The following is a 22017-nucleotide window of genomic DNA, read 5'->3' as shown; positions in this document are numbered from 1 at the left end:
TTCAGGCTCCCTCAGTTAAATATTTGGTAAAGCTCAGCTGGATGCATCAATGTACGGATGTTGGTTTAACAGTAATGGAAATCTAAAGCATTATGCTACTGGATATGTATAGTAACCAGTGTTCCATCACCTCATGATATACTTAAAACCACAAATTCGCCTATGTAATAAGCCATGTGTCTCAGACCTTCTGAGGTCGATCTTCATTCTAAAGCAAACGCAGAAGGAAACGCAAACCATGTGTGTCTACACATTATCGTAGCATAGGGACAAGTCGAAGAAAGGAGTAGGTGGGCGTCGTTGGTACCGGGAAATGCTTTATCCTTTCAAGCTCACCATTCACCACCCAGCCAGCGGTTGAAGAATTCAAGGCTTGCTTCTGGCTGATCAAGTGGAACCATGTGTCCACCACCGAAGAGTCTCATGAAGGTGAAGTTACCGTATGACTTGACCTTTCCAATATTCTTGCCCTTGTTCTCGTTATCGACGATAGTCAGATCCTTAAGCTCGGCTTTGGCGAACTTCTCGCGGCCACTCCATTCAAGGGCATCGGTCCATGCCTGGTTTCCGAGCCAGTTGCAGATGAAATCGGCATCGCCAGCGTAGATGAGGACGCGAATTTGGTCAATGAGTCCAGGAACGACACGGTGGAATGGTTTCATCCAGTCACCATGGAAGAGGAAGTTGCGGTTGATATCCATGTTGCAGGAATCGTAGCTGCTTACTTCCACGCCGAGAGCATCCATGACAGATTTCTGGTTGAGCCACTCCGTGATGTAGCCGAGTTGACTGTAGCAAAGAGAGCCGCCATCCTCGCATTTGGCACGGACATCATATGGGTTCTGACCGGTGCGCTGGTATGGGCCAATCATCGCGTTATTGCAGTAGATCGAAGCTGGCACACACAACCAGGCACTCTCACTGCTATAGCAGGATTCGATCATAGACAGGCAGCGAGGAAGCGAGTTATCCATGGAGCGGCAGGTGGATTCATCCAAAACAGCAGGGTAGCCACCTTCGCCACAGGCCATGGGTCTGTAGTGTGGGTATTGCGTGAGCGGGTCAGTCAAGCCATTGCCAATGAGCACCGACTGGAGGTTTATGTTTCGGTTCTTATGGGAGAGAATCTCTGACGCGAAAACTGGAATGTAATGTCCTGCGTAGGATTCACCTGCAATGTGGAAATCCTGTGTGGCGTATTGCGGGAATTGTTTGAAGAAAAGAGTCAGAAGAGCGTAGACATCCTTCCCTGCGGCGATAGTGTCACTAACGGATCCACCGCTATATGAAAAGCCAACATTGACGGGTTGATCCAAGAAGATGACGGATGCGTTAGAGTTCCATGAGTAAGGGTTGTGCACAACCTTAAGGTTCTTATCGATACTCGCGGGGCCAAGCTCCAAGAACAAGCCAGTTAATGATGAACAGCCTGGGCCACCGTTCAACCATAACACAACAGGATCATTCTTGGGGTCGTTGCGAGATTCAAAGAACCCTATAAAAAGTTCAGCATCAGTCAAATGCAAGATTCTGAAGGGGATGTTGTAGGCCAAAACGAACAGTAGAACAAATGCTTATCGTTTTCCTTGTCATCCAGATAACCGCTATACTGCTTCACTTTATCGATTCCCAGCTTTGATGGATCCACAGCCTTGACTCTCAGATCATATTTCTCTAGTTTACCGTCAACTTCTCGACGTTTCTGGCCGTCGGCGCCTTCCACCCAGATACTTTGAACGTCCGATCCGCGGACGATATGGTCCCAATGGGTGTCCGGTCGACGAGTGTGTTTCTTGGGGGCAGAGAAGAGGGTGTACTCGTTAATAGCATCTGGAAATGCAGACGCAAGCTCATTCCACGCCTGTTTTGCGTCGTTGCCGAGGGTCTTGAAGGTGTCCTTCAGGTTCTCGAGGGGCTTAGCCCAAGCGCTATCTTCGGTTGGGACTTGGATCGGCTGCTGTGGAGGTACAGCAGCCAAGGCAGTGCCGACCAACAAGGTCGCTGTAAGAGCTTTCATGATGCCGGTAAAGTGAACAGAGTCAATCCCACAAGATAACAGGAATCAAAAGCGTTCAAAAAATGAAGCACCAGTTTGGAAAGGGGACTGGGTCCGTTGACTGACGTTGCCTAGCCGGCGTGCTCCACTGTGAGAGTTAGGGTGATGCTACAAGAGTGTTCTGCGGCCGGGCGACCGAGTACTCAGTAATGACGATGTTTGATGAATCCCCCAGTGACTTGCTTCTATGAGCGATGAAGGATGGAGGTTGAGGATGGAGATGGGGATGGCGGAAGCCTGATGAGATGAGATGAGGAAGAGGAGAGATTGAGAGAGAGAGGTTGGGCCTGGGATCTGAGGTCGGTGCCATTACGCAACGAAACGCCAAATACCAGCCCATGACCATACCAGATCTGGACTAGAGTACTGAAAAGCCCCGTTTTGAATTGTCACTCGGAAAGCTTGGCGCCCGCCTTCAACGACCCTGGGAGCGACGTATTTCGTCATACCGCCACTAGCCTCGGAGCTTTATTCGTCAGGAACCTGTATTTTATACGAGCACTGTTACTGTTAGTTACAAAACAGCGAGTCCTCACTTTCAATTTATGTAATTATTACTCCACGTGACTCGGACTGCGGACTTTTGTTCTCCCGTCACTGTTAGTCAGCACTGCTATCGATAGTTCGTTATCAAAAGCCGGCGGGGAGAGGCAAGGCTGCGTGCTTCTGTTGTGATGGAGAGGTGATTCTCTGCTCTTAAAATATCAAACTGTAGTACGGAGTATAGGACTAGACTCGCTATATCTGTGCTATAGCTATTATTCGCTCATTATCTGCTTTCAACCTCCACGATCTTTCTTATCCCCTCTCGCATCAACCCGCCTACATTCGAGCAAGCAGCCCATTACCAACATAATGCCCGTCGGTATAAATCAGCCCTCGAATCAAATAAAATTCACAAACGTATCTGTCGTACGCTTAAAAAAAGGTGTGCAACACAATCCCCTGGCCGCTGTCCGGCCTATTTTCCTTTTTCCCATCCCTCCTTTCCCAACCAAAACCCGCCACTGACCTTAACAGGTAAAAAGCGCTTCGAGCTCGCCTGTTACAAGAATAAACTCCTCGAATACCGCTCCGGCGCCGAAACAGACCTTGACAATGTTCTCCAGGTCCCCACCGTCTTCCTCTCCGTCTCCAAAGCACAAACCGCCCCAACTGCAGAACTCGCAAAGGCCTTCGGCAGCAATGCCAAGCGTGAAGACATCGTACAGGAGATTCTGAGAAAGGGAGAAGTGCAAGTCGGCGAGCGGGAGAGAAAAGAGCTACTCGAACGGGTGGAGAGGGAGGTGCTGGAGATTGTCAGTGCGCGGTTGGTGGATCCCGTGTCGAAGCGGGTGTATACCACCGGGATGATAAGCAAGGCGTTGGATCAACTGAGTGCGGCGAGCGGGCAGCAGGGTGGGAAGCCCAAGAGTGGTGTAGAGACGCCGTCGGAGACGCCCTCGAGGAGCGAAACAGGCACACCCGTCCCGCCGTTGGAGGAGTCGACGTCCCAGCATAGAAAGCCGTTGTGGACGGGAGTGGTGACGACCAAATCTGCCAAGAGTCAAGCTCTGGATGCGATGAAAGCTCTCATCTCGTGGCAGCCGATTCCTGTGATGCGCGCGCGGATGCGGCTACGGATTACATGTCCTGCCTCAGTGCTGAAACAGGCGGCTAGATCCACGACAAACGCCAGTGGTGCTGCTGGGGGCGGCGCCGCACAGAAGATTAACAAAGGAAAAGGCAAAAAGGGTAAGAAAGGAGATGATAACGATGATGAAGGTCGCGATATCGGCGGAGTCCAAGGTCCATCGGCCGGAACAGGGACTGTCAAGGATCGGATCTTGGGCTACTTGGAACAGGTGGAATCCCAAGAGATGCTCGGAAAAGATGAATGGGAGGTTGTTGGTTTCGCGGAACCGGGAGCGTTCAAGGCTCTCGGTGAGTTTGTTGGCGGAGAGACCAAGGGAAGAGGGCGGGTGGAAGTGCTTGATATGGCCGTGACACATGAGGAGTGAATTCAGAATTATTTTAATATCATTTGATTGATGCGAATTGGTCCGCAACAAACTTCGTGACCTTCCATTCAGGAATCGCACTTTCGAGATTGCCCTGGTTGCCATCGCCTTGCACAAGAGATGCAACTTCATATACCCAGAATAGGCATGTATGTACTATCGTGTAAATAATCCTCACAGTTCGATCTCTCCGCATTTGGAAGATGCCCAAGTGACATGGCACAAAGGTCAGTGAGTCGATGTGATAAATCCTATGTAAATTTTGGGCATCAAGCTCTGGTAGCATATTGCTACAGAGATGTACTCATGTGCCTCGATCCCATAACCGTGGCAGCGGAGGCCCAGTCCTTTAGCAGTAAAACCAGGATCTTCGTTAACATGAAATGTGGACAATCCTTCTGCATATAATGAACGCAATCATAGCCTAGAGAGATGTTAGTGTTTGCATGGCAGGGTAAGAAATGGGAATATCCTCTTATCTGTCGGGTAAAGTAGCACCTCACTAGCAGGTTCATTGAGTGATAACCAGTGGTCTGTTTGCTTGGATCCAACCTGTGAAATAGGCCGCTTTCAAAGAATGCCTACCTTTCCTTGCCAATAAGTGTGTAGTGGGAATGTATAAGCTAAAAGAAATAAAAAGAGAGACACTGCTTTGCACAAATTGATGGACAAGGGAGGTAATAGGGAAGAGCAAAAAATTCTGTTAGTGGGCCCATCTTGGTATGTTGACTTTGGCTGCATGTACTTGTGTATCCAGGGATCCCAATGCGCTTTGTTCACCTGGCTATCAAAGGGAAATTATTCCCATGATTTCACTCTAAAGAGGGCAATTCCTGCAATCCTTGCCCCTTGGGTCCAATGGTGAGTGATCACAGACCGTAGAAGTCAAGTGATTCAGGTGTTGTTGAAAAAGGTGTTGAGCAAGAACACGGCGGTGGCGATAAGTTTTCGCACTTCACCCCCCATCGGGGCTTTCACAGACAAGCCTGGTGGCTTCTCGTGTTTAGCTTATCATTTCCCTGGCCCTCCTCTTATTCAGATGCACCACGCATAGTCTAGACACTACTAGCATGGATCTAGTAGATCTACAGCGCTAGAAACTCTCCGGGATGAGATCCATCTCTTCCCCGCTTCGGGGCATCAGCCCTGAGCTGAACAATGTGTGCAAGGTCTTCTGCATCATTACAGTCGCGCATGAACAGAATGTTGCATTCCTCACATATCTGAATGCAGATGTGTGGTCAAACAACTTCTCCACAAGGCAAGCAACATCGCTACTCTGATCTGGAGCAGAGAGAACTTGGACCTAGATGGTTAGCTGGACATGCACCAGCCGTGGAAACACATCTGTTAAGAATGTGCAAGAGTCCTTCGTGTCCCTGTAATTATGTCGGATTGAGCCTGGTGTATAGTGCCAGTCTGAGGGGTACGTGGCCGGCGGACGGTGGCTGAACGAATCTCAGAAAGAGACGAACAGTCCGCTTTTCCCGGATGCTGATGTAGGGATTAAAGTGTTGGGGAGAACAGCACTGCTTGTGCCGTGGTAGACTTGTCAACTGACGCGGAGAAGACATGTCACTCTCTCCGACTTGGCTCGACGCGGAGGAAATATGAACCGGAATGCCCACAGACGAAGACTCGACGGCTAGGTATCAAGAACCATCTGGTAGATAATTTCGCGAAGCTCCAGTCGCAGCGAGAAGAGAGACGCTGCCATTATGTAGAACCCCCTTGCTGCAACATCAGGAAAACACCAAGAGCGTGAAGAGAGCTGAAGCAAACTATCAATTATTGGCCAACATTGAACTGGGCAACGAAGGTAAGTTGTTTGTCCAAGTACGGTACGGCAGGCCGGTTATCCCGTAACCCAAAAATCAAAAATTGAAAACATCACAGCCTGACAAGCTGATAGCTAACGTTCGACAATTTGGTGCTCTAACTCATTGGATTTTGTCATGGTATTCCAACGATTGAGTTCCTTTGCCTCATGTTACTAGTGTTCTCGTGAGAAGGATGCTTATGAGAGGATTCGATTAAGGATTCTCACACGAGGACCTTTTATGATAATTTGATCGAGGGTTTGATCAAGCATTTCTCAGGAGTGATCGACACCGCGGATAATCAGGGCTGAGCTTTTCTAGGCTTCTGTGGAGTAGTTACACCAGTGAGGTGGGCAGAAGGAACCGTCCCAGATATTGCGGGATAACCCACATCCCGCGCATTCAACAATTAGTACTTCATGTTCAATTTTCCTTTTTATATTAGAAGTACGGAGTATTTAGCAAGAAAGTTCGAACAAACTCCAAAGCATTTTTAGCGCAGATCTGACTTTGGTCCTTGCCGTAGCTATATTATTTCCGCTTGTACTCCGTACATCTGGAAGTTTGATTTTTGAAAGGACTTGGAAATGATGAAGTAAATTTCAGCAAGGAAACGTAATAATCTATTTTAAAGACGAGATTTGGCATTTGAGCTGCTAGTGGAGGGCTTCCAAGCACCGAATTAAGCTTCAAATCCATAGATAAGCTTATTAGCTCCTTTTCTTTGGATGGGTGAGAAAGAGATGTCACGGATCTTTGTGGTCACAACATGTCAAATGCAAAGTGACCACACTTTTGCTGGTGGCACCCACCTTCAACCCATAGCCACTAACCAAAGCTGGTTAATTATAAACATCAGATATACTCCGTACTTGGCGTGAACATTTTTAACTTTCACTACCAACTAACTACCTAAGAATCAAGTCTATGCACCACATTATACTGAATTAGGCAAATAGTGGAACATTGAGCGTTGCAAGTCAACGATTCATCTATTTGATATGTCCTTAAAGCTTACCTTTTTCGAGTACTCGCCAGCTTCACAACAACCATCAATAATCACCCAGCCAGCCCTCCAGCGGTCATTATGAACCTTCCAAGTGCCGTTTCCGTCTCGATAACGACAGTTCCGACATTTTCATCCTCCCAGACGGCCGAAAACTCGGTTATGCACAGTATGTTTCACCAAATGGGCGAGCTATCCTTTACCTCCATGGCCTTCCAGGCTCTCGCGTCGAGGCGGCTTGTTTTGAGGAGCTGGGGCTGAAATTAGGTGCCCGTATTATTGCCGCAGACAGGCCTGGTTTTGGCTGGAGCTCACCACACCCCAGTCACACACTCCTTGATCATCCAAGGGACTTGGAACGCCTTGCAGAGCATCTTGGGTTGGATGAATATGGTGTCTTGGTTCGTACATACAAGCGATGCGTCACCTATCCCTGAGATGAGATAGTCCGAGATTGTTTGTTCACAGTAGCCTACATGCTTGAAATGTAGGGAATATCAGGAGGCGGACCATATGCACTTGCTTGTGCGTTCTCATTACCCCATGAAAAGCTGAAGTGTGTTTCGATCGTCTGCGGCCTAGGGGGCCGTGACATCGGTATGCGCGGTGCGGGTTGGCCAACCTTGTTGGGATTTACATGGCGATATCGCTTGGTTCCCACGCCCACTCGGTGGTGGTTTCAACGCCAGTTGGCAGCACGCTTGGACCTGAGCGATGAAAAGCATCTTGAGCTTCTGCAGCAGGATGCGTCGTCAAGGTCCGGGTCCAAAGCAACTCTGTCTCGCGAGGTGGAGAAGGAGCTGGAGGTTATGAGGGATGAACATGTTCTCCGATTGTTTTTGCGAACTAGTCGGGAAAGCTTCGCGCACGGGTGTGATCCGACCGTGCAGGATGGCAGGTTGATCAGCACTGACTTTGGTTTTCAAGTGGAGGATATTCGCTCCGACCTACCTGTGCAGCTGTGGTATGGGAAGCATGATAGTTCTCTGCCACTCAATCACGGTGTGCAAATAGCGGCACGCTTGGGTGGTAGAGCGCATCTTAGAGTGGAGGATGAGTCACACTGGAGCATTTCAAATAACCGGAGGGAAGAGTACTTGGAGGCTCTGTTAAGCTGTATGTGAGGCCTAGATGAAGTATGTACTTTTAGTGCCAAGGGGATCACATCTCGGTCAATCATCAGATCAGTATGTAGCAATACAAAGTCAATCAAGATATGCCGCGCCAACGCAGCAGAATAAACCGCCAGCGAAGACCCCCTATCTTCCATGGGTTCAACCCGCCTTAACAGAGGGTGAGCTCATAGACTCCTCCGCTAGCAGCTTTGAGCAGTGGGTTAATTTTTCAAGCTGGGTCTCCAAAGGAGGGCTGCAAGGCCAAATGGGCCGGCAAAGGCATGTTGAGACACTAGTCTCCATGTAATTTAGCCTCCAGGCTCTCAGCCTGGTGCATTTGCTGGCATTACTCATACTGTACTGTTTTGAGATCAGCTTGGGATGCGATGAAATTAAAAGGCTACTTTGTAAATTAGGATAAGATTGGGAGGATGCTATTGTGATTCGTGAATTGAGGTGGAATGGGAGCAAGGCTCTTGTTCACTAGCATATATTTTTTCGCTACTCCGTACTCCGTACAAAGTACACTTTTTTCCCGTCGAAAATCCACATTTGGTTTACAACTACTCCGTACGCCTCGTGCTTGTGGGGCGCTGATCTTTTCACATGCGAAAATCAGTTTAAAATTTGTGTGGATCGTGACAATGGGGAAAAGGCCCTGCAAAGAGGATGTCGCGGCGCCACAACAAATATTCCCATCTGCCAGCCAAACGGTGGCCTTGCCGAGCCTAACCTGGGAAGCGAAGAACCTCTGATACTGGAACTCTGGTCCTCGGTTCTCCTATCCATCTTCTCACTGGCAGTGGATCTCCAGTCCTATCTAGCTATGTATTCCGAACCCTCTTCAGGAAGGTGAATCAAAAAGAGAAAAAAAGAAAAAGGTAAAAACTTTGTCGAAAAATATGATCATCGTCTCTCTCTCTCTCTCTCAACTTGCTAACTTGGTGTGATTCCATGTTGTTCTTCTCCTTTCCATTGCATGACAACTATGTTTTCCGATCCCTGTCACTCCAGAGTTAGCGTGCTAGCCTGTGCGAGAAAGATCTTTTTGGGGTTCTGTGGTGCCTTTAGCCTCCGCCCCCACCATATGGCAAAGAAGCCTGGGTCCACCGCAGGGTGCGGAGACAGCCGAACCCCCCAGGCACCGACGTGGATTGCGCTTCTTTCAGCCCTTGAACGGAGTACTCCGTCGGCCTTAACTTTAAAAAAAAGAAAGAAAGAAAAGAAATTAAATGAAATTAAACAAAATAAAATTTCCATGTCAAAAGCGCCCCATCTCATTTGCCCCTGGTCATCCACCCTGTCTGGCAGACCATTTGGGCGGCACGCAGACATGCTTCAAAGTCACGCGCTGGACAGAGAGACGGGGATCGGTCGAAGCTTCTGTCAATGCTAGAAAAAGCATATTGGTGCCGATCCGAATACGACGTGCCCCAAACTGACGGGCCTGAAGTATTCCGCGACCTAAACCTCTGGCGGCTCTGTACTCCCAGCAAGGTAGGTGACCGCCAGTTCGTTTCGATAATATGCGCAGCGCATACCATAGATTCGACCCGGATGCGTACTCTGCTGGATTTCGAGGTACATACGCATTTTCCATACACCAGAATCCTAATCGAGAACCGAAGCAGGTACTCGCTGAACAGCAGTAGTACCAAGTGAAGATTTGGCGAGGTCGCAGGTAAAACGATCAAACTGTCGATGAGCTGCGGCGCCGGAGTCGCCAAGCGGCAGGCATTGTTCTGTTCCGGAATCCAAATATTCCCAATAGCCCTTGACGCTTCCTCAGCGGGAGAATTTTCACGGAGGATTTGGGTAAGGGATCAGCGATTACCGTTGTGGCTCAGACAAAGCTAAGTTTATCTCGTGTTGACCTGTGTTACAAATGCATCACTGTAAAGGAATGGGGAGAATCTGTTAGATGTTCCTCGGAAAATTCGATCTGTCCAGAGTTGAAAGTGGGGACTCTGATTTCCTTCGAGGAGACAGATCACATTTGGAGGGAGTCAGAGCATGTTCAGGGAATGGCGGACGAGCGTTCGACCGGATCATCCTTCGATTGGTCAGATCAGGGACCTGGTGCAGAAACGTAATCGCATTGTAATATCTTCCACTCTGCTTCTCTTGTTAGATAAGGATAAAAAAAGTTTCCTTTGCTCATAAGAGTTATTGAAGCCTCTCTGCTTTACTTAGCTTTACTTACTTTTGTGGACTGTCGATCTTAAACGGAGGCGAAATTCTTTCCTTAAGTGGAACTCCGCTACACCTTTGGTACCACACCTGATCTGAATGGGCTCACACTCGAGTAGTATTATATTTAGAATATGTGCCTGGATGTGTGTTTGACGTTGCCGTTCCTGCTTCTAAAACCCTAGAGCCCGATGTCGTCCGGTTGAATACGAATGTATCTGTCATATTGGTTGGCTGGTGAGGTTGATAATTGCGTGCACACACAGTATACCGGCTGCGCGGGCTTGTCAATATCAGACCTCCTCGGTATGGCCACAGATCTTGTCTTGCCGACACGGTGTTGGCGCCGGAATTATGTCTTTTGCTGTAACAGGGGTGGATTCGATGTCAATTATTGAAAACTCTGCTCGAATCCCATTTCTCTCATTTTAACCACCAGCTGCTTTTGCCTAGCGAAAGCGGATAGCCTTCTGCTTAGCCCCGTACGGAATGCGATTTGGCAAATCTGATATGCTCCGCTAATCACAGTGCATATGTAGTGTAACTACACGCTTCTTCTGTTCAAGAGAGATTAAACTTGCGGGATGTGAGATACTACGCCCAATGGCAAAATGGTCCCTGGAAAAACGCCATTGCATGGCAATGGAGTCGGATATACCGCATCAAACACTGTATTAGCCCTGGTGATGCTAGGGCGCTAACAGTTTGTAACAAATTCTCTCAGAGGATCATAGCGTGAGTCACACTGATGGGAGCGATATCCGCGATCTCGCCGGTCTAGGGAACTGTAATATGTCCACTGCGAAGGTGAATCTGCCACATTCCATTGACCCCCGGGGGAAATCATGCACAACGCCACGCAACCACCGCTTTTTGCAGTCCGCCCTAATCGAAATAGCAAAGACATCATATTATGAATTACCTGGCAATTACGGAGCATTCTTCGAAAGTAGGTAACGTTTTGTATTCCGTGTTCAATCCTCAGAATCCAGGCATTGGTTGGTGGACTATCATATCCTTGAGCTTTGACGCATTGATTGAATCAAACGGCCTTTGAAACTTCGATTGCGCTAACAGCAAAATGAACCGAGTCGCACGACCAAGGCCTGAGCTGGCCACCAGTGGCCGATTTCGGCCGCGTTTTTGGGACTTCCGCCGAGGCGCTCTAACCACCCATCTCAAAATGACCTCCATCGCGCCTTATTTCATGCTTATCCATTTTGTCCTGTTCTGTTCCGTCCTGTCCTGTCCGGGGCAGAGAGAACCTGGTGAGAATGTCGCTCATCCTAGACAAGGCGTGCAGGACTCAGAGCCATAACACAGCAAGTTTGGCCGCCTGAACTGGAAAACATTGGCCAAAGACACCAGTAAACTTACTCTCCCCTGCTTGGCGCCACTCCGAGGCCCGCCTTAGTTTCCAATCAGTGGCGATTGTATTTTCACAACAAACAGTACGTATTAAGGTTGACGTCAATTGCTGGTTGGGAAAATCACCATTGAAGATTCGTCGGGATCAACCTTTTTTCGGCGGTGTTATTTATCGAACAGTCAGGTAAGAAGCGATGCTTAGAGTATCCAATCCAAATCAATATCCTGGGCAACAATCATTTCCTTTTCATGTATAAATAGGTGGCTTCCTCAGTTGGCAGGCAGGTCGCATTTTCCTGCAATCATTTTCCTTTCCACTCCAATCACTAGGCGGCTTGTCGTTGGCAAAAGGAGCGATTGGGTTTCGTCTGTCAGTCCCCCTTTATTGCTATAAAGAGACACAACAGATACGCGATCTTTTGCGTTCTTCCTACATTCTTATTTTCCCTCCCCCCCAAGGTTTTTGGCTTGCTTCCCGGTTTCCTCCCGGGATAAAGACATCCCAAAACAAGGACTGGAAGCCCCAAAGCCGCCCCGGTAGCCTCTCGATCAGCTTTTTACGGCAATTTGACCAGGTATTGTCTCTCCCCAGCACCGTCGGGTACAAGCAAATCCGTTAACGTCATCATGCAATGAACCGTCACACAGAAGCATGTCTCCTACTCCAGACGGTGACACGGAAGGCCAAGGCACGCAGAACGGCTTCGCTGCCGACGTAGTCGGGTTTGGGGCAATATTCGATGGTAAGCCAACGGGTGCTCCGTGTGAAAACACCGTCATTCTCACAGTCAGAAGCTAACAAGATCAGGACATGCCGAGTCCACGACTTTCGAAAACCACGATGATCCTCTCGCAGCCGAACTAGAACAACTGCATGCCAGTGCCATCAAGGCTGCACAGAAGTCCGGTGCCCCTGAACCAACCGAAAAGAAACATCCTGCTGCCAAATGATTCTCCAGCATTATGCAAGGAGGTGACGCTCACGACATCCAGGGGGGGGACCGGTAACTTCACCCTTGGGCACCAGGTGCCTTTATCATCGCTCGACCTTCCGGCTTGGTAAAAGCAAAGTAGCCGAAACCCATCCTCGTTATCCGTCTCAATGCCATAACGGACCAGACATGGCTGGTCAATGTTTACGGATAGGCAACTGGAGGTGATAAGGCACAGAGTGTGTTTTTCTGGGGCTGGTCTTGACATCGTGTTTTCCCCCTGGCCCTGTCTCGACCCGCGCCAAGAGCGACGTCGGGGATAAGTTGGAATTTTGGATTGGCGCTTACCTCCGCACACAATGATTTTGGATGGTTTCCCTTCAGATCTCGACCTTAGCAAATATAGAGCATTTCTGTCTTTCTGTCTGTCCCTTTCTTTCTCTCCTTGCTCTACTCCGTATGCAAGAATCCATCAGATCTGCAACCCATGGTGGGCTTTTCTGTTCGCGATTCCGTATCGACAGCCCTCAAGCAATTGCCGTCGTGGTCGCAATGGATAGCTTTTGAGCGTCAGAAGCCGTAGTTCCAATGCCAGAAGTCAGTCAATCCCCGCCATCCTCCTTCAATGGAAGCTTTTACAAACCAACTTCCACAAAACCCACGACGATTAATAAGCAGGATATTACATAATCCGCCAGCGCTGCTCGAGCGTAAGGCTGGTCAACGGGTTCCCGGCTGACATGACAGCTCTTGAACTCACTCACGAAAAAGGTGAGCTTGTTCCCATGGAAATATCCTCCGATTGACTTTGGCTCCCAGCCATGTGCTCCCTATCAACACTCAATGGTCCATGTAGCCCCCCCAAAAAACATGGAAATGCATGACTTCACCGTTCCATAGTTTTGCCCGATAGAGATAGAATCGCCATCTTAAGAGAAACATCGGGCCAACCAAGCTGGGCCACGCTCCCTCTTATAATTCCCCGCATACGCCATAATAGCCAACGTAAGACGCTCGATTCTTTTCTTCCCCAGAGTCGCGAGAGAGTGGGGGGTTCGCAAGATACCCATTGGCGCTGCTCGCTGAGCAAACAAAAGCTTGACTTTCATCAAAAATATGCGCAGGCTTAAATCGCTGGGGTAAGTGAAATGCTGATTATTTCCCCCATAGCCATCGAGTCGCTGAGACGCGAATCTGTCTAGCCACAAGAAGGACCAAGGGGGCGGCCATGATCGAACATCTAAGCACAGGCCAAAAGGTCTGATGACGGGACCCGGGTCACATTTTTCAACGAGTCGATCTGGAAGAACTGCTGCTGAGACCCATGATGCAAGTGCTCGCGAACGGAGGCCGACATTGACCGAAGAGCAGTCTGCCGGAGGGTTGGCCGGTCCTGAACGTCAAGTTTCCGACGAGGCTCACCCCGAAACAATGGCCGTAGGAACAACTCAAGTCAATGGGACAACTTCCGCTGAGGGTACGATTGGCCTTTATATCCGCGAAGACACCCCTTTTGAGGATATGTAGTAACCGATTATTTAGAGACACAGCCAACCACGGAGGCTGAGCCAGCGAGGCCGAGGTCCGTTTCAGTATCTGGCCCAGCACAAGCCTCGGGGCCGAACAACCAGCAGAGAGCGTTTCCGTCTTTGCGCTCGTCTCGAGGTCGGTCGCTTGGAGTCCACGATGAACAAGGTGCTGCGGTGGCCGCTGCAGCATCCGCATACTGTACAAAGGAGAAGGTGTCAAAGAGGGCGACGGGGCAACAGCCGCCTCCCGCAGCAGAAGCGGTTCAAGAAGAGCGCTGTGGTGAACACGAGAAGGTGGGAACCACGGGTGGTGTCGATGAGAAGTATGATAGGGCTGCGTGGGAAGATGATGAAATCATCGAAAGTGGCGGTTTGTCGTCTGCTCTACCCGCCAACCCAGGGGTGGACGAGGAGGAAGAATGGGACCTTCCAGCCAGCATGTCAACTCCAGCTGTTATCACCACCGCAGAAGCAGAGCGTCCTGCCCTGGCGCGAGCTCCTTCGCCGCGGCGCAGTGAGACATTGGTAATCGGAAACGCCACAGAAATTCCGTACGTGTCTACGGAAGAACAAGCTGCTGCGCCTGTCCAGGTAGGAGGAAGAGAAGGCGGAGAAGGAGGAGTAGGGGTAGGAAGCGCAAGAGGAGCAGAAGGAGTAGGACGCCAGCAGCCGCAGCCAGCGAGCATGATACCAGTGTACTTGCTTGCAGCTCAACAGGCTGAGGCAGAGCGGGCCGTCCTGGAAGCACATAAATCACGGCCGGAAGCACTGACGACGGAGCAGAAAGAGGCGAAGGAGAAAGAGGAACCTAGAGTGATACTTGCATGTGAATGCGCGGTTTTACAGGCCGAGGCCGAGGCCGAATTGGCCCAGCGCCAGAAACGAAGGATAAGCGGACGTATCCCAGAAGCCTCCGGTGAAGAGAAACCTGGCCAGCTACCCGAGCAGTTTCGTGGGGAGGAACGTCCTGGTGCTGTGCCCGGAACAAGAGAACCTGCCCGAGAGGCAGAGCGCACCGAAGAATCAAAACGCTTCCGCGAAGGAGACAAAGAGGCGGGTTTGGTGGCTGGAGTAGGGCAACCACCGCGGAAGGAATCCGATCGAGAAGAGATCCCGGAACAGTTCCGTGCTGAGACACCGGGGCAACCAGTTGAGGAACGGCCACAGGCCCCCGTTCAAGAGCGTGTGGCAGGAATGGCGCCTGGAGTTGAAGAACCAGTCGAAGCTGTGCCACCACCACACGAAGGAGAGGAAGCACATAAACAAAGCCGTTGGGCCCGTAGACGAGCCGAGAAGGATGCCAAAGCCCTTGAGAAGAAGCGCCAAAGAGAAGAAAAGGACCGGCAGAAGGAGGAGAAGAGACGCCAGAGAGAAGCGGTCAAGCAACAGCTGGGAGAACAGAAGGAATCTCGCACAGCTGAGCCAGGTCGTCCAGAGCGGCGAGATTCGAAGATGGAAGAAGATCGTGGATTCTTCAATAAAATTTTGCGGAGAGCCTCGACAAAGCAATCGGGCGTTGGGGACACAGGTGCTGCCGGCGGAGGTAGCGGCGGGAACGTGGAGGGAGGAGGACAAGTCGGAGGACAGCAAACGGGGACGACGACAACAGCTGCCGACAATACGACGGCGAATCAACCGGCAGTGTTGGCTTCATGATAGCATTTCCGTTGAATTTTCGCATCTCCCTTCTTTACCCCCTGTGGATGGACATTTCGAATCATTAATTTGTACTTGAAAGTGCACAATACCTCTCCTCTTTGATTTGACCAAAGTCTGCGTTTTTGACTTTCTTGCTTTTACCTTTCTGCTGCCAATTCAAAAAGTGTATATAACCATAACAAAAACAGCTGCATTTTTTGATTGACTCAAATTGACCTGCGTCGTGTCGTGGTGCTGAAACCCAGGAGCTGCCAGCAGCGCGAGAAAAGGAAGAACTGCTGTTTTAGGTGCCGTGAGTAAGTGTAATTAATTACTGCGATGTTACGGCGCGGCAACCCAGCACCCTTAAAGATTTAATGGGTCATTGGGCAGATCAACGGTAATTACAAGAGCGAGTTACACGCTGGCTAGCTAAATAGCGGCAACGGTTTTGTCCCAGGCGGGAGAAGATTCCTACAACGCCCCAATAATAAGTTAACGATAACTCTTGGCCCCGAGTTAAATAGCTGAGAAGAAGGCGAGCAATACGAAATAGCTTGGAGCCAGCCTCGGATCCGAAAGCGATTGAAAATCCATCCAACTGGCTAGAATGTCATCCCGCGTTTTGTTCTCAAATGTGAGGTCGACTTCCATCGCGACCGTCCCCGACCCCGGGGAACCATGAATGTATCCGGATGTCATGATTTGAAAGGCTTCCTGCTTCAATAGTTATTGAAGTTAACCGGTCAACCGGATAGATCGCAGTCAGCTGTCATCCGTCGTTGCATCCCACAGTTCTATTCGGAGCTCGGGCACGCTAGCCGGGAATGCTCTATATCAACGCATCGCCAGATCTCGGTGCTTGCACCTTCATGGCTGCTACCAAGGTCCCCCTAGTCTCAAGGCTGAACCACTTTTTTGGTCCGATGTTAGCGGCCAGGAGGAGGACCTTAAAAGGACGTGCTTGGATGTCATTTTGGTTCATTTCCCTATGGATACTATATATCCCTAAGCAGCTGCATTGAGATACCTGTTGACCTTCACGATGATTTCCACACGATACTGGTTTCACATCGGAGCTATCACTGCAACTCTTTTGCTGGCGCTGATACTCCCCGACAGGAAAAGTATCTTCGGGTTTTTGGCGGGTGAAGAAATTGAGATTTCAAAAATTGTCGTCGAGGTATGTAAGAAGCCAAATATACGCCAGAACGTACTTTTCCAGATATCCAAGTTTATGCTGAGGTCCATAGGGCCAGAGAAACGCCCTTTTGCCCCGGGATGGTGCACATTTTTATCCAGAGACGTTTTGACAGATCTCTAACATACCGATGCATATTTTTATTTTGATTTTTTTCTTAGACCGTGGTCTCTTCTGCTCCTGCCGGCACTGTCGATCGACATCAGGAAGAGAAGCAATTTCTCCTCCAGCGATTACGTCGGCCGAATGGCGAGCTAAGCCAATATCACCCTCGACGTCGGCTGCTGGCCGCCCTTCATGGATTTTATCGATATGCAACAATTGCCATGAATGACTTGAATACTATCAGTACTAGATACAAGAGTCTACCCGACAATCAGAAACGGGTATGATATGCTGCACACTTAGCCAACGCTGACCCGATTTTGTGGTTTTCAAAGTTTTCTATAACAGTGCAGAGCATCACTTTGCTTAATGGTCGCTGGAAGGGCTCCGCTGACAGAGCGTTGATTAGCTGATTGAACTCACCGTTAAGTACGACGAAAAGATTCGACAGACGGAACGACTCATAAAAAAGAATGATGTAATAGCCCAGAAAATTGTCGACCACGCTCTCGAGTTCTATGGTGTTGAATTTTCCGAGCTTCAAAAGTTCGTCCATGACGTGGAGTCGAGTGGGCAGTCTGCCGAGCGTGTGAGCGTCTCGCAGGCCTTGAAGCATTATATCCGTGATTGGGCGCCAGAGGGCGAGCATGAACGGATCAGTACCTTCCCTCACATCCTAAACACCCTTGAGAAGCTCTACCCCACGCGGGACCGCGCCAATCCTGTTCGAGTCCTTTTGCCAGGCTCCGGACTTGGGCGTTTGGCGCATGACATTGCTGATTTGCAAGGCAAGTTTGTCCTGTACACCTTCAATCTATGATGGATCTATTTCTGTGGTCTACTGACTGCTTTTTTGATAGGCTTTGAAGTTACTGCTAACGAATGGTCGATGTACATGAATGTTGCGTACCGCTACATTACGTCTCCAGGAGGTTCTTTGGCTAACTCGTCTACTATCTACCCTTACATCGACTGGTGGTCACACCAGCCAACAACGGCAGAGCTTCACCGGCCCATTACATTTCCTGTTGTGCCTGCCGACCCTCATTCCGTCGTCCTCGTTGAAGGAGATTTTACGACGGCTTTCAAGAAACCTAGCGATCAAGGCCGCTTTGATGCCGTAGTAACTCTGTTCTTCATCGATACGGCGCGCAACATTGTTACGTATATTGAAACCATCCACCAGCTACTCAAGCCAGGTGAGCTTGCACCGCTTCATTTGATATCCCAGATGTCGGACTGGACAATATAACTTACACTATACGTCAAGGTGGGGTATGGATAAACCTCGGGCCTCTGCTTTACGGCTCCTCTCCACTTATTCAGCTATCTTTGGATGAAATAATCGACATCTCTGAGGCAGTTGGATTTGACCTTCAAGACACGGATCCGCAATGTGGGGATATTAGCCTGCCAGGTAGAAAAGTTCGTCAAATGGAGGCACCGTATGGGTTCAACAAAGATACACTATCGAAAAATGCATATTGGGCGCAGTTCTGGGTGGCGACTCGTCGATAGTGTACTACGTATTCACTCGGGAAGTCGAGGGCGCTTTTGTATATAGACGAAACGAACCACGATGCCCTTACAGTACAGAGTTTCGCTATGCTACAAATTACAGCAATCGAAGTAAATTATTGGACGTGATGGGGCCTGGGTGTCCAGCGGGTATTTGGTATCTCCTCGGATCGTATCTCGCTACTTGCCTGCGGCCTGGAAACCATGGGTGGTGTCCCGCAGCCCAGTCGCTTGAAGGCTTACAAGGCCACCCCCTGTATATTGTTGCAAGAAATCCAGCTGTGGATATACGTATAACTGCCCCAAGTCCCAGGGTCAACTTACTGAGGTGGCAAAATGGATATCATCCGTCTAGCTTTGCAGGGGATTGTGAATTTCAATCTTAGGGTTGTCGCATTTGCCTATTGATTGGTGTGTGAAGCATTGTGAGGGGCTGCCTCCAACTCGCAAGTGTCCCAGTTCCCCGCCCGACTTACTAACCATTCAGCTGTGAACTCGTTGATCCCTGCAATCCGTCAATGCTTGTTATTGCTTGACGGTGAGTAGTGACAGGCTAAACAGGTTAAGCAACCATCCAGGCTGGTCAATGGAACGCTCCAGCTCTCCACATTCCCATTCGTGTCCAACACTCGCACAAGAAACACATCCTCCTCCAATTGCTGCTCACTCGCCTGTTAGCCCCTCATCACCGGCATAAAAGGGAACATACCTTGCCCCTCTCTTGCTACACTTTCTGTCCCTTTTCTTTTTTTTCTTTTTTTTTTTTTTTTCCATGTTCTTATATCGCCATAAGAAGGATAACATTCCATAGCTGCATAAAGGCCATATTCATCATAGTTATCGTTCTCTTGAATTGGAATAGTGCCAAGACACCCACGCAACAATGGTCCATCTCGCAGCTGTCCGCAAAGACTCCGAGGTGCTCCCAGTACGCATGGTGAAGCGGGTAGATACGATCCCGCTCGAGGAGCCCCAGGAACATGACTTCTTTTCTAGCGTCTACGGCTCGCGCTTTGCCGCCGAGGACCTGCCCACCCATGAGATGCCCGAGAAGGAAATGCCCCGTGAAGTTGCCTATCGGATGATCAAGGATGAATTGAGTCTGGATGGGAATCCGATGTTGAAGTGAGATTTGTCTTCTTTCCTCCTGTCCCCAGTCGAGGAAAGAAGTTATTATGGCTTCCTCGGGGGCATAGAAACACATTAAGCTAACACATAAGCCGGACTGTAGCTTGGCCAGCTTTGTTACGACTTACATGGTAAGCAACTGATAGCATCTTCTCCCCGGAGGGGGACAAAAAAAAAGATCATCAACATCATGAATTGCAACTGACATGTGGCGAGAAATAACAAAAATGTAGGAGGAAGAGGCGGAAAGACTTATGGCAGAGTCTTTCAGCAAAAACTTTATCGACTATGAGGAATATCCACAGTCTGCAGAGATACAGAACCGCTGCGTCAATATGATTGCCCGTCTTTTCAATGCTCCGGCATCAGATGAATCTGACCATGCAATGGGAACCTCATGCGTCGGCTCTTCTGAGGCCATTATGCTCGGCACCCTGGCTATGAAAAAGCGATGGCAAAATAAACGCAAGGCAGAAGGCAAGGATTACTCGCGTCCCAACATCATCATGAGCAGTGCCGTTCAAGTTTGCTGGGAAAAGGCAGCTAGGTACTTTGATGTCGAGGAGAAATTCGTGTACTGCACCAGTGAGAGATACGTTATTGATCCAGAGGAGGCTATTAGCATGGTGGACGAGAACACCATTGGTATCTGCGCTATCCTTGGCACCACATATACCGGTCAGTACGAGGACATCAAAGCTCTCAATGATATCATGATCGAGAAGGGTATCGACTGTCCGATCCATGTCGATGCTGCCAGCGGAGGGTTCGTAGCACCTTTCGTTAACCCCAACCTCGAATGGGATTTCAGGCTGGAAAAGGTCGTTTCCATCAACGTTTCTGGGCATAAATATGGACTGGTTCGTCTCTAGGGCTCATGCGATTCGAGAGTGAGACGAGTGTTGACATGTCGACGTTCTAGGTGTATCCCGGCGTAGGTTGGGTTGTCTGGCGATCGCCAGAATACCTGCCCAAAGAATTGGTGTTTAACATTAATTACCTCGGAGCTAACCAGGCAAGCTTCACTCTTAATTTCTCCAAAGGAGCATCACAGGTTATCGGCCAGTATTATCAAATGATCCGCCTCGGAAAACGCGGTTACCGCTCTATCATGGTCAACCTTACGCGCACAGCCGATTACCTAGCAAGCGCATTGAGACAGCTAGGCTTCATCATCATGAGTGACGGCAAAGGCCATGGCTTGCCGCTTGTCGCGTTCCGACTCAATCCGGATGACGAAAATGTCATGTACGACGAGTTCGCCCTTGCCCATCAACTGCGTGAACGCGGCTGGGTTGTCCCGGCATACACCATGGCACCACACAGTGAGAAGCTGAAGCTCATGAGAATTGTTGTCCGCGAAGACTTCAGTAAGAGCCGTTGCGATAACCTAGTGAATGATATCAAACTTGCGCTGCAGCAATTAGGCGATATGGATAAAAGAACGTTGGAAAGGTTCCAACAGTATGTCTCGCTGGCTCCTCCGGCTCCTATAAGATTTTGCGCAACATCCATTCGCCAGAAACTAACTGCTGCAAATATTTTTTCAGACACATTCGCCGTCATGTCACTAATTCTGGCAGTGCGACGCATAATCATCCTCAGTACCAGGATGAAGACCACTCGCTTCAGGGGAAGACAGGCAAAACTCATGCTATTTGTTAGGTAGCAAAATGATTTCCATTGCCACTGTTTAGTATATCTGCTAGTGACATTTTAAAGCATATAATATCTAGCGAGATATCACGAGGATTGAATTCAGCACGTCTGGGTCCCATGACATCTTTTCCGCCGCGATTGTTTCTGCGTTTTGGTGAGAACAGCCGAATCACCAGCCTAGACCCTTTGTGGTTAGGCTCGAATCTTAAGCTAGTTAGTTAGCGACGCCTTGGAGTTGGGCAGGGAGTTAAAACCTTCCACCAGACTTATAAACCCCTTAACAACCATCCTCTTGTCATTCTCATCTGTCCATCCCTAGCTGAGGGAGATATGCTGCCACGCTCACATGTAACTTCTCTAACAGTTGACTTGACTGTGCATTGCCATGATACAGTTCAGGCACCATTGCCTATCAAAGGGCCTCGCCGGAGAGTCAAGCATTGGCAAGTTGAAGATTGATAGGAATATCAATGGCTCTGTTCGCCATGGGACATATCTTTCTTCCGCGCTTGTGTGGGCTTTGGCCCAACAAAAGCTGACGGCCCTTTTCTGCCGAACTGTTTGGAAATGGCTTCGAACAATGCCCATAAATTTCAATATTGATGCAACGGGCCTCACTCAGTGTCTTCTTCTAGACACTTGCCTTTGTTTCTGTGCTACCTTGACATCTTTGCATAGTATTTTAGTCTTTATATCCTGACATTGTCGTCTATCGTCCATTGTTGAAGCATCTCACAAAACAATACCCTTGA

At 49.3% G+C, this 22017-nt stretch overlaps 7 protein-coding genes across 8 annotated transcripts; 6 read left to right on the top strand and 1 right to left on the bottom strand.

The window, feature by feature from the left end:
- Positions 1 to 38: 38 nt before the first annotated feature.
- Positions 39 to 2327, bottom strand: D8B26_000643 (uncharacterized protein). Its single transcript, XM_003071014.2, has 2 exons — positions 1561 to 2327; positions 39 to 1495 (listed from the first exon to the last, which is right to left on the bottom strand). The coding sequence occupies exons 1-2, from the start codon at positions 2015 to 2017 to the stop codon at positions 333 to 335; spliced, it is 1620 nt and encodes a 539-aa protein (XP_003071060.1). The 5' UTR covers positions 2018 to 2327; the 3' UTR covers positions 39 to 332.
- Positions 2328 to 2695: 368 nt separating this feature from the next.
- On the top strand, positions 2696 to 4193 carry D8B26_000642 (uncharacterized protein). Its single transcript, XM_003071013.2, has 2 exons — positions 2696 to 2984; positions 3077 to 4193. The coding sequence occupies exons 1-2, from the start codon at positions 2912 to 2914 to the stop codon at positions 4054 to 4056; spliced, it is 1053 nt and encodes a 350-aa protein (XP_003071059.2). The 5' UTR covers positions 2696 to 2911; the 3' UTR covers positions 4057 to 4193.
- A 2770-nt stretch (positions 4194 to 6963) lies between these two features.
- On the top strand, positions 6964 to 8006 carry D8B26_000641 (uncharacterized protein; the record flags this gene model as incomplete). The annotated part of the gene is made up of 4 exons (XM_066123297.1): positions 6964 to 7051; positions 7102 to 7283; positions 7374 to 7479; positions 7579 to 8006. The coding sequence occupies 4 exons, from the start codon at positions 6964 to 6966 to the stop codon at positions 8004 to 8006; spliced, it is 804 nt and encodes a 267-aa protein (XP_065979371.1).
- Positions 8007 to 12207: 4201 nt separating this feature from the next.
- On the top strand, positions 12208 to 12506 carry D8B26_000640 (uncharacterized protein; the record flags this gene model as incomplete). The annotated part of the gene is made up of 2 exons (XM_066123296.1): positions 12208 to 12298; positions 12364 to 12506. The coding sequence occupies 2 exons, from the start codon at positions 12208 to 12210 to the stop codon at positions 12504 to 12506; spliced, it is 234 nt and encodes a 77-aa protein (XP_065979370.1).
- A 1244-nt stretch (positions 12507 to 13750) lies between these two features.
- Positions 13751 to 15829, top strand: D8B26_000639 (uncharacterized protein; the record flags this gene model as incomplete). Its single annotated transcript, XM_003071011.2, has 2 exons — positions 13751 to 13964; positions 14030 to 15829. 2 exons carry the CDS (start codon positions 13751 to 13753, stop codon positions 15670 to 15672), a joined length of 1857 nt encoding a protein of 618 aa, XP_003071057.2. The 3' UTR covers positions 15673 to 15829.
- A 642-nt stretch (positions 15830 to 16471) lies between these two features.
- D8B26_000638 (uncharacterized protein) lies at positions 16472 to 18673 on the top strand. 2 transcript variants are annotated; one of them, XM_066123295.1, is made up of 5 exons: positions 16472 to 16837; positions 17017 to 17241; positions 17370 to 17748; positions 17821 to 18159; positions 18231 to 18673. In XM_066123295.1, exons 1-5 carry the CDS (start codon positions 16700 to 16702, stop codon positions 18476 to 18478), a joined length of 1329 nt encoding a protein of 442 aa, XP_065979369.1. In that variant the 5' UTR covers positions 16472 to 16699; the 3' UTR covers positions 18479 to 18673. The 2 variants fall into 2 exon arrangements, with proteins under 2 accessions (XP_065979369.1, XP_065979368.1); XM_066123294.1 differs by having other exon boundaries at positions 16908 to 17241.
- Positions 18674 to 19299: 626 nt separating this feature from the next.
- Positions 19300 to 21543, top strand: D8B26_000637 (uncharacterized protein). The gene is made up of 5 exons (XM_003071009.2): positions 19300 to 19603; positions 19710 to 19737; positions 19840 to 20466; positions 20529 to 21070; positions 21157 to 21543. The coding sequence occupies exons 1-5, from the start codon at positions 19362 to 19364 to the stop codon at positions 21269 to 21271; spliced, it is 1554 nt and encodes a 517-aa protein (XP_003071055.2). The 5' UTR covers positions 19300 to 19361; the 3' UTR covers positions 21272 to 21543.
- Positions 21544 to 22017: the final 474 nt, after the last annotated feature.

The sequence above is a fragment of the Coccidioides posadasii genome, chromosome 1, assembly GCF_018416015.2.
Source record: "Coccidioides posadasii str. Silveira chromosome 1, complete sequence".
Lineage (NCBI taxonomy): Eukaryota > Fungi > Ascomycota > Eurotiomycetes > Onygenales > Onygenaceae > Coccidioides > Coccidioides posadasii.
Note: the sequence above shows the minus strand (reverse complement) of the source record. Positions and strands in the feature narration are given on the sequence as shown.